The sequence below is a fragment of the Silene latifolia genome, chromosome 1, assembly GCF_048544455.1.
Source record: "Silene latifolia isolate original U9 population chromosome 1, ASM4854445v1, whole genome shotgun sequence".
In the NCBI taxonomy this organism is placed as follows: domain Eukaryota; kingdom Viridiplantae; phylum Streptophyta; class Magnoliopsida; order Caryophyllales; family Caryophyllaceae; genus Silene; species Silene latifolia.
This window is the reverse complement of record NC_133526.1, coordinates 200532582-200551789: the sequence shown is the minus strand read 5'-3', so window position 1 is coordinate 200551789 and position 19208 is coordinate 200532582. Positions and strand designations below refer to the sequence as shown.

The following is a 19208-nucleotide window of genomic DNA, read 5'->3' as shown; positions in this document are numbered from 1 at the left end:
GAAACAAATTGATTAATTAGATTGATTGAGTGTAGTTGGTCAAATTGGTCGGTCATGCAACGGAGAGGTCTGGTACCGGAAGATCCGAGCTTACGTGGTCGGAAGTCCAAGCACGTAGGCGCCAATTAGTAAGAACGAAGTCTAGAATGCAAAGGGAGAAGAGAAGGGCGGACACTCGCGTGAGAAATATGAGGAACGAAGGCTCCTATTTATACTAATCACACGGAGGAAATATGGTAGGACTAGGATACGGAAGGAAAGATCCGGAAATAACCGACTTAGGTTAAAACACGGAAACTTGGACAAAAAGAAAACCCTGGGAAAAGGCGCAGCAGGTGCTACGTCCCTTGGAAGAGGCGCAAACTTGCGCGTCCTTTCCCGAGTAGGTTTCTCTCGCGCGTAAAAACGCGTTTGACAGCCTGTCGTATTTTAAGCATAACTTTCTCTACAAGACTCGGAATAAGGTGATTTCGGTGGCGTTGGAAAGCTAAGAGAAAGATCTAGAACTTTCTGTGAAATAGGCCTGACCCATAAAACTCGTTATGACCTCGTAAAACGGGCCTAAAAGTCGGGTTGTCATTTTAACTAAATGAAATGCACATTTTGTAATGTAAACTTTAAGTTTTAGCCTAATGAAGTGACATGGGACTCAAAATGAGAATAATCATGACATTTTATGACATCCTAACCTTAGGTAGACAAGCACATTGCTTTGACTCGGGATTTGACGGTTTATAGAAATGAAGACGGTTTTTGACCCGGACTCCAAATGTACTCTAATTACTGCCAAAACGACCGTATCGGCACGTAGATGACAACTAAGAGGTAGACATTAATGTTTGAGCAATCACTTGACGATAAACTTACGAACTGTCACAAATCGTTCCTCGTACCAAACATGCGGCCCAATCATCACCGGGTGGTTTGCGAGGGGTGCAGAAACGAGGTGTCTACAATAATCGGGGAAATCTTTTCCATTTCTTTTTGTAACCTCTGTGTTTTTGTCCTTCTGAGGATGTGCATCCACACTTTTTAGGTTTGCACTTAATTGAGAGCTCAGGGTGATCACATGCTTTTCCCAGAAGTTTTCCTTGTTCTTGTAGTTGCTTGAAAAACTTCTGATGGTTACATAGTTTTTCTAGAGCTGCAAGCGATGTTTGATAGAGTTCTCCTAGTGTGGCAGTGTTCAGGGGTATATTTTTGAGGGAAAACTGCCTAGCGGTTTCATTTCCTAATGGCTCTGGAAGGGAATTTAGATAAGCTTGCTTAAGATTTACATCATCCATTCCTCCAAGAGCATAAAACCGCTTGGACATTCTTTCATAATGTCGTTCAAGATCTTTCCTCATTAATGAACAACATTTCATACTGAGGAATTCTTCTCTTGCTTAAGTCGTGTAATGATCCCAAGCACCTAGAAATTCATTATGGATGTTTCCAATGAAAGCGTCCACTGTGGAGGACTGTCGGATTTGCAATTGTCTATAACCCCCAAGACTAATCCACCATTGCCGTAGACGACCATAAAATCTTGAGACTAGTCTATCTATTACTGTTGTAAGTTGAGCTCCAGGGTAAAGAAGTTGTTCGGTACACCAGGCATGCATTTCGTAAATCTTGTTTCTCCATTTTGAAGGTGGGATATTATCAAAGGAGAAACCATGGCCTGGTATATCTTGACTTTTAGGGTTCCAATTTGGTGGAGGATGAGTTTCAGGTTGTTCAGTTCCCTCTGGATTCTCTGTATCACTCTCAATGACTTCCTCAACATGAGTTGGTTCAGCCATCATAAATTCTGGCATTAAAACCTCGTCTACTGAACATTGAGACGTAGGCTTCTTTATTTTGGGATTGGCTATTTTGGTTAGAAAGGAAGAGATGGGGTTATGGTATTCCATCATGAATTGTGAGGCGTCTTCTAGATTTTGAGTTGTAGAAGGTTCAGTTTGGGTTACTGTAGATGTTTTTCCTTCATCGGTTGATGTTGACTGCCTCTTTTTTGTGACATGTCCTTCCTCCAAAACTTTTGTTGGAAGAAAAGAAGATGCTCCGAAAGGATTTGATTCTGGGGGTAGTATTGGAAGAGGTTGTGGATGTTTTTCGAAAGGTGGTGTATAAACTGGGTATGGAGTGAATATGTCACAAGGCATATTTGGTGGTGTTTTTGGATTTTGTAAGGAGGATAACTGTGCTTTTAGGGTTTTTAATTCGGCCTCTTTTTGGGAAATAATTGGAGATGCTACGGAGACTGTCGTTGCAAGTCGCAATAGTTCTTGGTGTAATGAAGAGATTTTTTGATGTATCTCTTTTACTGCAAGGTCCATGATTGTCACCTTTTTATCTAGTTGCTGCAATAGATTGTTTTGGGCTCGTGCATTTTCTGATTGCCAGTTTAATGTTGCTTCTGCAGCACTTATTTGCTTTGTGGAACCATCAGGGTTTTTGATGACTGGATTTTTAATTTTCCAAGAATGTTTTGAATTTTCTTCCTCAAACTCGGTTGGTGGAAAATTTATGTCTTGAGAAGAGGATGGACCAAATATGAAACAGGTAGGGATCTCTTGTTGTGGATTGATAAGTTTTTCTTGGTTGGAATATTGTACATAGTACTCAAAAGTTTTTCCAGTTGGTTCTCCCAAGAGACCAACATTAGGATCCCCTGATATATATTTTTCTTTGAGGATTTGTTGTGAGGATTTTTTGTTTTTGTTTTGTTTCTTTGGATAGTCATCTTCATCTAAGTCTGTCATCATGCAATTCTCACAGTCACAGATGTCAAAGTACTTGTGTCCTGACTCATCTTTAAATACGTATACTGGATCTCCGAGAGAGTTAAAGGAATGTATAGGAATGTTAAGCTAACTCTCATTTTGTTTCATCGGAATGAAAAGTGGAGTGATAGTATTTATTTTAGTACAGAAAATTGGTGGACACGATTTTTCATTTGGTTCTTTTTTGAAAAAGATCTCAATGGTGCCATCTTTTTGTTTGGTAATTTTGGAGTCTATGGATTGTATAGGAGTGTTGACATCATGTATTCTTTCATAGTGAGTAATCCAGGACTCTGGGAGCAATTTGATGAGTTCATTTTTGGGAATTTGTCTGGGTATATGGATACAAGAGGGGCTATGTGGTGTTTCTAATTGGATAAAGAGAGCATCATTTGTATCCCTTGGAATACTAAGATCCATTGCATGGTTTTGGACTCTATATGCCATTTGATGGTGTAAAGTTGCGGCATAGGTGTTTCCAATTTGTGGGGTTCCAGTTATTTGTAGCTGGATTTGGAGATTTTGGAGAATTTGTGGGTCTTCTAATGCCATATTAAAATTTGGAAACAGAGTAATAAATACAGTACCTGCATTGAGTGTTGTTTGTATAGTTGCAATACAAGCATGTTTGTATTCTTTATACCTTGTATCCAATAGGGCTATTCGTGCCACAACAGGAAGACCTTTCCTTCCATGGAGAGTTAGTGCTAAACGTACTGCTCCATAATGAAGGTGGGTGTAACCACTTGTTTTCCAGGAGTGAAGCATAGCTTCATTAAGTCGGAGGGGAATCATTTGTTCTGCTTCTGTAGCTGGAACAAAATGTTGTTCTAAGTGTGAGGCTAGAACAATCTCTCTAGCTGTATTTTTGTGTGGGCCGAGTGCTTGTTTGATTACTTTTGGAAATGAGGAATTTGGTTTTGTAAAGGCTCGGTATGGATTTAACAAGGGAAGTTGAGTAATAGGGACTTTTTCTTTTTTATCTACATATTCTACTTCATAAAGATAATCTACTTTATTAGCATTTGATTTGCGAGAAGAGGAAAATGGATGTGCTAAAATATTAGAAGTATTTTCCATATTTTTTTATATGAGACCAGAAACCATAACAGAATGCCTTATTTCTTATCTTTCCTTTAAAGTTTTAAATTATAATGAGTGTTCCTCCTCTTTAGTATAATATAGCGGTATAAAGAAGTAATTTTGATGTTTTTAAAATTGCTAAACCGAGACAACACATAGTTTTAAACTTTTGTCTCAAGGTACAAGCTTTTAAGAACATCATAATTAATTCTCTACACTTTATTTCTCCTAGTATAAATTTTTTCTGATGTGGAAGATCCACATAGTGGCAACCACAGAGCATACTTTCCATACTTAGGGTATTTGTAGAGGGGATAACTCATTATACTTTAATACCTTTTAGGAAGATAAGAGCCAAAGCTTAGACTGTCATGGCTCTGATACCACGTTTACGAACACATAGTAAGTACAACCACAAAGGAGGTTGAATAGGATCGAAGTTGTAATATTAAGAATAAGGAGTAGAAGCTAGAACTTATTTTAGGAACAAGAGTAAAGAAGATTTTTATGTGAAGTGTTTTTTTTTTATTTCAACTTAGCTTGTGTTTGTGAGCTCACAAGCCTCTCTACATAGGTGCTAAGTGTAAGATAAATAAGTTAGCAAAGTGTCTTAGGTGTAGTGCAGGGTGTAACACCAAAGTGTGCCAAGTGTGTGTGGCATGCTTATCATGTAACCTCCATTGAGTAGTATAAATAGAGAGGCTTGTGAGCTCACAAACACAAGCTAAGTTGAAATCAAAAAAAAAAAACACTTCACATAAAAATCTTCTTTACTCTTGTTCCTAAAATAAGTTCTAGCTTCTTCTCCTTATTCTTAATATTACAACTTCGATCCTATTCAACCTCCTTTGTGGTTGTACTTACTATGTGTTCGTAAACGTGGTATCAGAGCCATGGCAGTTTAAGCTTTGGCTCTTATCTTTCCTCATGAATGAACAACATTTCATATTGAGGAATTCTTCTCTTGCTTGAGTCGTGTAATGATCCCAAGCACCTAGAAATTCATTATGGATGTTTCCAATGAAAGCGTCCACTGTGGAGGACTGTCGGATTTGCAATTGTCTATAACCCCCAAGACTAATCCACCATTGCCGTAGACAACCATAAAATCTTGAGACTAGTCTATCTATTACTATTGTAAGTTGAGCTCCAGGGTAAAGAAGTTGTTCGGTACACCAGGCATGCATTTCGTAAATCTTGTCTCTCCATTTTGAAGGTGGGATATTATCAAAGGAGAAACCATGGCCTGGTATATCTTGACTTTTAGGGTTCCAACCTGGTGGAGGATGAGTTTCAGGTTGTTCAGTTCCCTCTGGATTCTCTGTATCACTCTCAACGACTTCCTCAACATGAGTTGGTTCAGCCATCATAAATTCTGGCATTAAAACCTCGTCTACTGAACATTGAGACATAGGCTTCTTTATTTTGGGATTGGCTATTTTGGTTAGAAAGGAAGAGATGGGGTTATGGTATTCCTTCATGAATTGTGAGGCGTCTTCTGGATTTTGAGTTGTAGAAGGTTCAGTTTGGGTTACTGTAGATGTTTTTCCTTCATCAGTTGATGTTGACTGCCTCTTTTTTGTGACATGTCCTTCCTCCAAAACTTTTGTTGGAAGGAAAGAAGATGCTCCGAAAGGATTTGATTCTGGGGGTAGTATTGGAAGAGGTTGTGGATGTTTTTCAAAAGGTGGTGTATAAACTGGGGTATGGAGTGAATATGTCACAGGGCATATTTGGTGGTGTTTTTGGATTTTGTAAGGAGGATAACTGTGCTTTTAGGGTTTTTAATTCGGCCTCTTTTTGGGAAATAATTGGAGATGCTACGGAGACTGTCGTTGCAAGTCGCAATAGTTCTTGGTGTAATGAAGAGATTTTTTGATGTATCTCTTTTACTGCAAGGTCCATGATTGTCACCTTTTTATCTAGTTATAATACACGGTTTTTCGGGATTTCGGGGTCCCGGAACAAAATTCTCCGGAAATCACATAGAAAGTTCCTCGGGTCAGATAAAGCGGCCACGCAAAGTTTGAGCACCAACGGAAGACATTTGGGGGTGTCGGTGTGCCACAAACCAGCATTCGCCGAAACTCGGATTAACGTGAAAAATGTGTTAAAACTCGTTATTTGAGGCTGAAATCGAACAGGTTGATTCCTGAAATGAGCTCGGACGCGTAATTGAAAAACAGGGAGAAAAAGAAACAGGGTCCGATACGACCTTCCGAACTGCTGAGATTCAAGTGTAATATATTGAATCTTATATATACATATTTACATTTAAAAAATTATTCCCACATATAACTCATCCTACCTAAATTATATGCTAAAAATACTAAACCCAAATTAAGAAATATTTTTTAAACGGAAAAATGGGAGTTTCACCTATTGTTGAAGTAGATAGAGGACTCGATATGAATCTGAATCTGTATCATCCCCCTTAAACTAAAAGAATAAGAAAACTGAAAATTTTCCCGCCTAAATGCTTTAACTAGAAATTTGGCCTAACTTTATCTAGATATGTATTGAACTTAATATATGGTCTTTATGTGTCAAGTATCTTATCAAATATCGCAACTTCTATAGTTGGGCCAAATTTATTTCATTCATTATTATCTCATTAGTCAAATATATGTATTTTAAATGTCGTAAATTTTCTATTTAAAACATATGCAGATTTTACTCATATTATTAAAATCAGTGTGTGCTTTTCACTTTTTTATTCTTTAAATTTTTTACTCCATTTAAATTGTTATTCCGTATATTGTAACAAAAATTACAAAAATAGTTATATACTTCAAATGCGTAAAAATAAGCATAAGTTTTTGTAATTAAACTAACAATCTTCTTTTTTTAATCATAAACTTATTCAGAGTAAAAATGTAAAATTCGTTCTATTTTAATTCTTAGTATTTTTACACATTAACAATTGTAGATAATTACAAATAAAATTCAAAGTTTATTTATATATTATTATTATTATTATTATTATTATTATTATTATTATTATTATTATTATTATTATTATTATTAGCTCTAATTGTTAAGTTCTCTACACATGACATTCTAAAATACCGCTCTATACTAGTACAATTTATATCCGGATCCGTTTTTCCGCGTATAGGTCCAATCTATATCTTTAGTTTGAACATTCTAGGGTTTGGGACGAAAAATAAATATAAACTAGGTAGTATCCCGCGCTTCGCGCGACCTGTTTTAAAATTTTATTATTATAATTGAAGAAAAATAATATAACTCATATATGATCTTTAATATTTTTACTTATAAATAAAAATAAATTAATTTTTCTCAAATTTAATTTTTTTAGGTTTAACTTCAATGTTTTAAAATAAAATACATACAATTGTAATTAAAATTAATAAGTGATAATTAATTATGCATGATCAGCGTTTTATAAATAAATTTGTAACTTATCAAATATCATATTAATTAAAATAAAATTTATTTGAATAACGCAATGATCAACATTGAGTTCTCAAATTATATTATTTAACGATACATTATATCCCGAATCAGTTAATGTTGTTCAATATGATGTGAATATAATTTATTATGTATAACGTGTGATATTTATGTATCAAACATATAGCGTCCAAACTCAACTTATTCAATTGTTTTGATTGTGTGTTGGAAGTGTCATGTGTCAAACATATCTATAAGAAATTTGCACCTTTTGTTTTTTTAAACAACTATCAATTATATTATTTTTCTACAATGATGTTTAATAGATTACCTCTCAATAAAATAGGTTGAACTTTATCAAATATTATTTTCTGAGGTTTAATTTCAAAATATTTAAAAGATAACATATAAAATATTTAACTAAAAGTAATATTTAATTAGTCATAATCAATATTTTATACTTGACGCACACATATTTAATTGAAGATATTAAAGAAAAATGTAGCGTGTTTTCTACTTTTTCATTTCGTTTATAATACTATATTACTTAACAATCATTACTTTTGCTTTGATTATTCAAATGCACTCGTGTTGCTGTGTACATACATACTTCTTATCACACTATTTAAACTTATCAAGATCTCAAATGTATTTAATTTCTCGCAATATAATTTTTTTATTCTAACACTATAAAAACTTATCTCTTAGTAGTTTTCTTTTAAGTTCTATTTTTAATAAATACAATGACTCTCCCAAATATATTTTTCTTACCGGATTTAATGGTCTAAGTTTTATAACTTTCTCAAAACGTTTTTTACGTAAATGTAAATTATTGTGAGACACTCACTTTAATCATCTCTACATATCAAAATATTTCAATAAATATAATGAAACTTATACTCAATTGAAAGCATTTTTCGCAATGGACGTTATTATTTACATTTTAGAATTTTTTTCAAAATAATTTTTTACTAAATTTCGAATCAAATCACCGTAATGTTTTTATGTAATTTTATAATAAATTTATTAAACTATAATTAATATTTTGCTGAGATTTATACCGTATTTATTATGCTCATATTAAATGATTAGCTGTAATTAATGCTTGTCATTAAGACTGTATAAGACACGTGGCGCATCCACAGCGTTTCAACCCAGTTTTATATATATATATATATATATAAATATAAATTAGTTTGAAAATTGGAGGGTTTGGGAAAAAAGAAAAATCAAGAAATCAATCGCAAGGTACAAAAGTGGGGGAAATCGAGATGGAGAACATGCGGATGAGTCCGGATAGGGACGATGCAAATGGATCGAGGTTTGTAAATAAATTTGAAAGATGAATTATTGATTCTTTACGTTTCAATTTTAGTACTCTTGAATTTGGGTATGTCTGATTTGATTCTTAATGGGGTTTGTGTTTTGTATCTGTCTGCATTAATTGCTAATTGCTGCTTCATTCTTCACGTTTAAGGTGCCAAAAGCTTTCTTTGGGCAAGGTGCCCCGTTCTCCAAAGAACCCTAATGCTTTAAAACCTCGGAAGGATGTTCAGTTCAGGTAATGTCTAGACCATTGTAGTAAGTCTGATACAAATTTGCTATGAACCAAATCCAGTTACAAGCAGAACATCTGGATCATTGATTTAAGTTAAAACAATCGTGATTTCTTGGGGATCCATTGTTATAAGCCAAGCCTTTCTATCGTATCTTGTTCATGCCTATGTCAACTTTCCAATATGCTCTCCATATTTGCTAGTAACTTTTTCACATTGCTTACATTTTGAAGGTCTGGTGGGAAGACCTCCTCTTCTCGAAAGGAGCCTATCCCCTTAAAGCCTTTGAAAGATGTTAACTTTCGGTATGCTGTCATGTTCTTGCTCTCCCAACTTTCTACCATGCTCTCCGTATTTGCTACCAACTTTTTCACATTCCTTACATTTTGCCCTAGTACAATGTAGTCTTGAACAATTTTCCTTTAACAGTCCAAATTGTTATCTATATATTTTAGAAATTCTAGTATAATACTATAATTCACCTTAATGAACTTTTAAATGATTCTTGGTTTTCATCTTTTTATCACGGCATAAAAAATAATCATCACTCCTTATTTACGGACTTGCTCCTATATAAGGAGAGGTCATTTATGGTTTCTCTTGCTCTACCAATCCATACTTGCTACTATGTGTTCCAGTAATATGGACAAGCTTCCTCTTGTATCAATCCACTTGCTACTATGTGTGTATGTGTTCCACAAATGCTCGTAATTTGTCCGCCTTGATCAAAATTTGAAAGAGTCTTGTTTTAATTCTTGTAATTGAAGGTCTGCTGATAAGCGTGATTTGGATGAAGAGTATGAAGAGATGCTGGATAAATTATTTCCCCGGTGGTATGTTGGGGCCTTATTACTCTAGTTCATGTGTTTTTGTGTTTTTATTTAACTAGTTTAGCATCCGTGCAAAATGCATGGATTGCACAATTACTGAATAGAATTAGTGTGTTACCAACATGATAAACAACAACATCAGAGCCTTAATCCCAAAATGATTTGGGGTCGGCAGATATGATAATAAATACAAGAAATTGAGAGAGAAAAACTGAAGTTGACGTTCTTATTATCATCAAAAGTTCAAAATCAAAATTTTTATCTAGAATTAGACTTTCAAGAGAAATACCTTAATTAAAGTATGAAAGTAGTAACTGAAGGGAGGGGGTGAACGGCGATGGATCCGGTGACCTGCCGTGATAAACCGTAAAGAGAATTGTGAAAGGGCTCAATGGCCAGAATATTATTTGATGATACATAAACGTGAATACAACCATAGCTTATATACATGAGAGTCAAAACTATCCTAAGATATCTCCTACAAGTAAGGCAACTAAAAGATAACAATAATATATATCCTAACAAAATATACAACACAATGATGAATGATAGGGTAAATGATATGGTAAATATATTATCCGTATAATATAGTATAATATATTTCCACATGCCGGAGAGACAACTGTAAGTGATGGTGGACCGCTGGTGACTGCTGAACTGATCGATGAATTTGGTGTGTTGGAGTGACAAGGGAAACGTCACTTTGGGTTTTTGTTATTTGTTTATAGGTTGACTTCTGACTTTTACTTTTCCAAAACTTGTGCCAACTTTTTTTTTCGCTGGTTGGGCAGACAGCCGTTGGGCTAACAACGCCCCTGGCTTTACATATCGTATACCGACTAGGGATGGCAACGGGCCGGATCTGGACCGGATTCAGCTAGATCCAGATCCAGATCCACATTTTTCACATTGGATCCAGATCCGATCCATATCCGACGGCTCCAATTTTCTCAGATCCAGATCCATATCCGCCGGGTCCGGGTCGGATCTGGATCCTATGCGGATCTAAGATAATATCAAAATAAACAACAAACACAATAGTTTTATAAGTTAAGCAACACGAACTACCCATGCGATATTAAGTGTGCCAATAACAAACTAGGTCAATGACATATTATACGCACACAATAGCATTTCAACTTCATCTTTTAAAACTACGAAGTGACATAGAGTCTACAAAATTCAATGTCAGTGGTCAAATTAAATGGCATAACTAGTAACAATCACTAAGTTACGTCATGTACTACCAACTTTTATTTTTTTATACTATAAACTTATGACTTGTGAAGTAAGTAATGAGTAATTTGTTTATTTTTTTTTATTGAAAACAGGTCTGCGGATCGGATCTGGATCTGAGTGGTGAGATCCAGATCCATATCCCCTTTATAAGCAATGGATCCATATCCGATCCATATCCAACGGGTCCCAAAAATTAGGATCCATATCCGATCCATGCAGGCCGTATCCTGCGGATCTGGAGCGGATCCTGGATCCATTGCCATCCTTTAATAAAAGATGTACACCGTCTAACCACGTGTCTTCGTTTTTCAGAAATTGATGAATACTCTTTTTAGGTTTATACTCCCTCTATTCAACTCCAAATACAACATGGTCGCAATACACACTTGCCAATGCAAGATTCGTAATGTAAATATCTTCAATTTTACGTTATAAAAAATATAAAAGTTTGATATTCTAATTGCATTTACAAAGACGAATTAAACAAGATCCCACATCTTAGATATTTTCTTTTATATATTGCAAGGAATATCGAATATTCTCCTTGAACATGAATAGTGTCAAAATATGAGATGTATTTGGAGTTGAATGGAGGGATTAACATGTTGAGTGCGTGGGTGGGCCGTCGGCCATTCAGGCGTCACGCATCACAGTTACTGAAGATAAGAGAAAAAACCCCTATTATGATAGGAGGGGGAGTTGCTGTTGGGTTATTCTCTACTTTATTGAGGGAATTTCCACATAAGTGATCTCAAGATGTTTCATGGCTTCAATGCTATGTAACTTATCTATTGAATGAGTTTGTAAGATGCGTTCATTCTACAAATGCACACAAACGCCTTCTTGAATGAATGTATGAGAAACATTCATCTTAAGCTTTTAAGAAAGCATATGTTACTCTCTCTATGATCACCTATAAATACATGAGATTAGAGAGTTCACTTCATCAATCACAACAACAAAACATATATTATTAATCCACAATAATTAGTATTATTATTGTGAGAGTTTTTGTGAGAGAAGAAAGCCACTATTAATAGTGAGAGATATCCACCTTATTAAGGTGACGACTTGTAATCCTACTACAAATATTATAGTGGAAGAATTGGACTACTCGTCCCGCGGTTGTTTACCTATTTGGGTTTTTCCGCGTAACCAAAAATTCGATTGTGTCTTTGTCTCTAATTATTTTATTCACTATTTATTTATTTTTCCCGTAATTACACAAAGAGGGAAATACGAGTTTTTCCCAACAGTGGTATCAGAGCCACGTTAGTGGGCTCATTATATTTTCTTGTGTATTATTATGGAGACTACCATCGCTCATTATGATGGTGATATGTTTAAACTCACGGCTGATAATTATTCCTATTGGAAACCGATGATGGAGGATCATTTATATTGCAAAGATTTGTATGAGCCTATCATTAGTGAAGACAAGCCGGAAGGAAAATCAGACAAAGATTGGGATCTCCTTAATCGGAAAGCGGTCGCTATGATACGTAAATATATCGACCGAAGTTTATTTGAGCATGTGGCTACTTTCACTAATGCCCATGAATTATGGTCAAAACTTGAATCTATGATTCAAAAGAAAACTCCTAGAAATAAAGCTCTTCTCGTAAGATGATTGGTGAAGTTAGATTATAAAGATGGTCAAGGCATGATTGAACACTTGAACAATTTCAAGGGTCTTGTAAACCAGTTAACCAAGGTGGATATGAAGATTGATGATGAGCTACAAGCACTATTGCTTTTAAGCTCTCTTCCTGAGAGTTGGGACACTTTAGTTGTTACACTCAGTAACTCATCCCTTGAAGGAAATCTCACCATGGATGTCGTTACTGACAGTCTTCTAAATGAAGAAGCCAGAAGAAAGGAACGTGGTATTTCAACATATTCAGATGTTAATGTTGTTGAAAACAGAGGCAGAAGTGAAAATCGTGATAACTCTATAAACAAGGGGCGTGACAAGTCAAGAGGAAGATCCAAATCTCGTTCTAGAGCAAGCGTCACTTGTTATTATTGTGGTAAACCGGGTCATAGAAAACCCGAATGTCGAAATCTGAAGAGAGACCAGAAAAATGGTACGGTCAAGCCAGATCAAATTGACCCAAAGAAGAAAGAAGAACCAAGCACCAGCGCTGTCGCAATTGAGGAAGAAACCGATATATTTATAATCGGAGAAGACAATTATCTCAATTTAGCTTCTGATGAAAGCCTATGGATTGTCGATCCAGGTGCATCATTTCACATCACCCCACATGAATGGTTATTTTCATCCTACAAGAAAGGTGATTTCGGTATGGTGAAAATGGGAAATCAAGTCACAAGCAAAATTGTTGGCTTAGGAGATATTCAACTAGTGACTAGTACCGGTTGTAAGCTTATGTTGAAGGATGTGAGACATGTACCCGATATGCGGCTTAATCTGATGTCAGCTGGTAAACTTGATGATGCTGGGTATATGAATTACTTTGGTGATGGAAAGTGGAAGCTCACCAATGGTAATATGATTGTCGCGCGAGGAAAGAAAGAAGGTACCTTATATTTCACCCATGGGCGCTTATTCAAGGGGGAGGCAAATATTGCTCATGATAATTCTTCCTTGGAGTTATGGCATAAAAGGTTAGGGCATATGAGTGAGAAAGGATTACAAATTCTCTCACAAAAAGACCTACTACCAAAGGTGAAAGGTAAATCTCTTAATCCTTGCACACACTGCTTAGCAGAAAGCGAAAGATAGAGTCTCATTTAAAAGATCCGATTCGCCATCTAGAAGAAAATATATCCTAGATTTGGTTCATACCGACGTTTGCTCTATGACCAAAAATCTCAAGGAGGTGCATCATATTTTGTCACCTTTATTGATGATCATTCGAGAAAAGTTTGGTTATATTTGTTGAAAACCAAAGACCAGGTACTCCAATCCTTTAAGGAATTTCATGTCATGGTTGAACGTCAGACGGGTAAGAAGTAAAAGTGCGTCCGTGCTGATAATGGTGGTGAATACCGTGGTCCATTTGAAGATTATTGCAAGTCTTTTGGCATCCGACTAGAAAAGACTCCTCCGAAGACACCTCGGCTAAATGGCATAGCCGAAGAATGAACCGGACTATTTGTGAAAGAGTTCGATGTATGTTATCTCACGCAAAACTCCCAAACTCATATTGGGGAGAAGTCATGAAGAAGACTGCTATGGATATTATCAATCTCTCGCCATCAAACTCTTTAAATAGAGGCATTCCAGATGAAGTATGGTCGGGAAAGAAGATATCTTATGATCACCTGAAGGTATTTGGTTGTCGCGCATTCGTCCTCATTCCAAAGGACGAGCGAGCCAAACTTGATTCAAAAACCAGGCAATGTATTTACCTTGGCTCACCCAAAGATGAATTTGGCTATAGATTATGGGATCCAGTCAAAAGAAAGGTCGTGAGAAGCCGAGATGTTGTATTTTTCGAGGATCAAACAATAGAAGACCTCAAGGAGTCTGAGAAGTCTCAGCCTCATATTATTGTTCGTGATAATTCTTCACCATCCCCTGTGGTACCCGATGATATAGGGAGAGAAGAAAGAGAACAAAATCATGATCGAAATCTTTGAACAATTTGAAGCGGATGATATAAATACTCAGGTTCAACCTGAACCACGTCGTGGCAGTAGAGAACGACGTCCATCCACTAGATATAGTGAAGAAGAGTATGAACTTATCGCTGACGCAGGGGAGCCTCAGAATTATCGAGAGGTACTAACCAGCGATCATAAAGAAAAATGGGAGAAAGCTATGCAAGAAGAAATGCAATCCTTGCATGAGAATTACACTTATGATCTAGTGGAGTTGCCTAAAGGAAAACGAGCGTTGAGATGTAAATGGGTGTTCAAGCTCAAGAATGAAGAGAACAATCCTAAACCTCGATATAAAGCTCGAATTGTTGTTAAGGGATGCAATCAGAAAAAGGGGATTGATTTTGATGAGATATTTTCCCCCGTTGTGAAGATGTCATCCATCCGAGTTATAATGGGTCTAGCTGCTAGTCTAGATTTGGATATTGAGCAACTCGATGTGAAAACTGCATTCTTACATGGAGATCTTGACGAGGAAATTTATATGGAGCAACCTGAAGGATTCGAAAAACCAGGTACAGAAAATCTCGTCTGTCGTCTTAACAAAAGTCTTTATGGTTTGAAGCAAGCACCACGACAATGGTATAAGAAATTTGATTCCTTCATGACCGAAAGACGGTTTTAACAAAACACAAACTGATCATTGTGTTTTCATGAAGAGGTACGCAAGTGGTGATTTCATCATACTATTGTTATATGTTGATGATATGTTAATTGTTGGGCAAGATAAGTTTGAAATTGTATCGCTCAAGAAAGCTCTAAGCAAATCGTTTGCTATGAAAGATTTGGGACCGGCGAGACAGATCCTTGGGATAAAAATTACTCGTGACCGAGAGAAGAAACTCTTATGGCTATCCCAAGAGAGATATATTGAGAAAGTCCTTGAGAAATTCAAGATGAACAATGCCAAGCCGTTAGTATGCCACTTCTTGGACATATCAAACTCGGTAAGAAGCAAAGTCCAGATTAGTGAGAATGAAAGATTCGAGATGCGAATGTCCCTTATTCTTCCGCTTGTTGGCGATCTAATGTATGCCATGATATGTACAAGACCCGACATTGCTTATGCGATCGGAGTAGTTAGTCGCCATTTATCTAATCCCGGAAAGGAACATTGGTCCGCCGTGAAATTGATATTTAGATATCTCCGAGGAACCAATAGATGCTTATGTTTTGGAAAAGGCGAACCTTTGTGAAAGATTATTGTGATGCGAGACATGGCGGGGCGATGTCGACTCCGAAAAATCGACATCGGGTTATTTGACTACTTTTGCGGGGAAGTCGTATCTTGGCGATCTAAACGCAAAAATGTGTTGCCTTGTCAACTACCGAGGCCGAGTATATTGCAAATTTCTTAAAGCTTGTAAGGAAATGTTATGGCTGAAGAATTTCTTGCTAGAACTTGGTCAAAAGCAAGAAGAATATGTTCTACTTTGTGATAATCAAAGCGCTATTCACTTAGCTAAAAATCCAGCCTACCATTCAAGATCCAAACACATCGATGTTCGATATCATTGGATTCGAGATGTGTTAGAAGAAAAGAAGCTTCAACTTGATAAAGTTCACACTGATGACAATTGGTCCGACATGATGACCAAGACCATATCAACAAAGAAGTTCGATGATTGTTGTGGTGGTTCCGGTGTGGTGATACCCTCCAATTAAGTCGAGAAGGGGGAGATTTGTTGGGTTATTCTCTACTTTATTGAGGGAATTTCCACATTAAGTGATCTCAAGATGTTTCATGGCTTCAATGCTATGTAACTTATCTATTGAATGAGTTTGTAAGATGCGTTCATTCTACAAATGCACACAAACGCCTTCTTGAATGAATGTATGAGAAACATTCATCTTAAGCTTTTAAGAAAGCATATGTTACTCTCTCTATGATCACCTATAAATACATGAGATTAGAGAGTTCACTTCATCAATCACAACAACAAAACATATATTATTAATCCACAATAATTAGTATTATTATTGTGAGAGTTTTTGTGAGAGAAGAAAGCCACTATTAATAGTGAGAGATATCCACCTTATTAAGGTGACGACGACATGTCCCTACTACAAATATTATAGTGGAAGAATTGGACTACTCGTCCCGCGGTTGTTTACCTATTTGGGTTTTTCCGCGTAACCAAAAATTCGATTGTGTCTTTGTCTCAATTTAATTTACTCACTTTATTTATTTTTCCCGTAATTACACAAAGAGGGAAATACGAGTTTTTCCCAACAGTTGCATGGGGGAAGAGTGGGAAAGGAGGCTTATGCTTGAAGGCGTGTACAATTATCTTAGATGATTTCCTTTTAATAATTGAGGGACTTTTGAAGTGGGCTACTCTTTAGTCTTTACTTAGCACAAATGTCCATTGATCCAAACTATTTATTATTGTATTCCGTGTATTTTACGCAACTGCTGGTAATTTATTTATTTACCTTGAAAAACTTTGGGAAGGATTAATGATTTTCTTTTCTGCATTTGAAGGGTTGATCTGGAAGGTGATTCGGATGATGAAGATGCTGTTGTGGTTGCGTATGTGAGGCGTTCCTGCTGTTCCTATTTGTAATTATATTTTATGGTTGTTGATGTGTATATGGGGCATGGATGTAGTGTTGGTCTCTTGAAGGACCCACCTCCTCTCTTTTTATCACGGCATAAAAAATAATCATCACACCTTATTTACGGGCTTGCTCCTAAATTAGGAGAGGTCATTTATGGTTCCTCTTTCACGACAATATATTGCTGTACCAATCCATATTTGCTACTATGTGGTAAAGTAATATGGAGAGGAGAAGCTTCCTCTTGTATCAATCCACTTGCTACTATGTGTGTATGTCAGTATGTGTTCCGCAAGTGCTAGTAATTTGTCCACCTTGATCAAAATTTGAAGGGAGTCTTGTTTTAATTCTTGTAATTGAAGGTCTGTGGATAAGCGTGCTTTGGATGAAGCAATAGAGCGTAAAGAGGAGGTGGATGAATTATTTTTCCGGTATGTTGAGGCCTTATTTTCACCTTTACTTTTCTACGTTTTTTGCATTTTGAGGTGTGCGCCACCATGGATAGTTCCAAAGGATTATTCACAGCCGACCCCAAATCATTTTGGGATTAAGGCTCTGTATGTTGTTGTTGAGGCCTTATTACTCTTTCCCTCTGTATGTTTCCCCTGTTGTGCTCCTCTAAAATCTTTGATGCAAGTGTAAAATGTAAATTACGTGGTTTGCCACAATCCTCCAAGTATCTGCATTCTGGGGCTTGAGCAAATGGGCACATATTCCCTGTTTACACTGACTGGCAATATAACTTGTTGGTCCATGTATTGATTGAGTTAACTCTTTACGCCTTTCTCCCATTGCTTTTTTTGCTAGGTCGAGTGAAGCCTTGAGAAAAAAAGCACACGGATATGCAACTGCGGCCATATCATACATGCGTAAGAAGGTTGTGTTTTTTTTTCTTCTTTTTATTTATCTCTTTCACTCGGCTAGGAAGATAATAACCCCCTATCATTCATGTCCCCTTTTGGCCTTGTATGTTTTTATTTACTCATTGATATGGTGTCGTGGATTTGATAGGGTCGTAACTTGGAGCTGGTCAAGCCTTGTTTATTTAGCTCAGGACTGATGGCGATAGGCGTTAGGACACATTTCAATTTCAAGGCTAAGAGGGCAGACGACCCTAGTGCTCCCGTGGAGACATATTTTGGCCAGTTGCGGGTTTGTTCAGCTTCTTCTATGGTTGTTGAGTGCTGTGTCTCTTTGGGAGCATCTGACTCTCTACCTTGTATGTAATTGTTACTGTGTGTGTATTTTGTCTGCTTTTATTTAGTTTGATTGTTGTTTGTTATTAACTTCCCAAGTTTCACCCTCTTATCACGCTTCACTGTAGATAAACGAGACAACCGTGGATGCCATTATTGTCGCGGCATTGTTCATCACCCGGAAGGTGGCTGTGAGGGGATAATATGGGGACGGGTGACACGTTGCCCAATGATGGAGAAGCGTGGGTCGCCACCGATGGAGAAGCCTGGATCGCCACCGATGAAGAAGCGTGTTATTACATAAGGGGTAAGCTATGATTGTAGGATGGGTTAAGTATTGTGGATGGTATGAACTAAGGAACATCTTTATGTTTTTATTCCGTATGTATATGTGGCTTGTTGGACCGCCTAGTTCGGTGCTCCTGTATCGTAAGAACAATGTATATGATGTCTTTGGGTAATGATCACTTTAATTGCACTACTTTATTCTCAACTAGGCTGAAAGCCCGTGCAACAAATTAACTTAGTTATAATTCTGAATAGCAATAATTGTGAGGGAAGTCATCCCTCAGTCCTCACAATACATTCCTTGATCCAAAAGATTCCTTGATAATTGTGAATAGCAATACATTCCTTGATCCAAAAGATTAAACTATAACAACAATCAAACTTAACCCGAATTTTTTTTTGACATCGCGAAATAAAGATAGACCACAACCTGGGTAGGCAAAATGACAGGACATAAAACACTGGAACTACCTATCAGTCTCTCACTTACTGATTTACCTATACAAAATGAACCAGATTGCTCGGTCACCTTGGACCTTATGCGCCAAAAAATTGAACCGGTTTTGAACAGTCGCAAGGCTTGTAACTCGTAATCCCAGAAAAAGGTCTAGAATCGCTACTTGATACGAGATACTATTTCCA

At 36.6% G+C, this 19208-nt stretch overlaps 1 protein-coding gene across 5 annotated transcripts; it reads left to right on the top strand.

Moving 5' to 3' along the window:
- The first annotated feature begins 8469 nt into the window (after positions 1-8469).
- LOC141617466 (uncharacterized) lies at positions 8470-18759 on the top strand. 5 transcript variants are annotated; one of them, XM_074434684.1, is made up of 9 exons: positions 8470-8592; positions 8749-8832; positions 9061-9132; positions 9595-9660; positions 17009-17056; positions 17445-17513; positions 17890-17959; positions 18094-18234; positions 18407-18759. In XM_074434684.1, exons 1-9 carry the CDS (start codon positions 8543-8545, stop codon positions 18479-18481), a joined length of 675 nt encoding a protein of 224 aa, XP_074290785.1. In that variant the 5' UTR covers positions 8470-8542; the 3' UTR covers positions 18482-18759. The 5 variants fall into 5 exon arrangements, with proteins under 5 accessions (XP_074290785.1, XP_074290771.1, XP_074290780.1 ...); XM_074434670.1 differs by having other exon boundaries at positions 18094-18301; XM_074434679.1 differs by having other exon boundaries at positions 17009-17086.
- Positions 18760-19208: the final 449 nt, after the last annotated feature.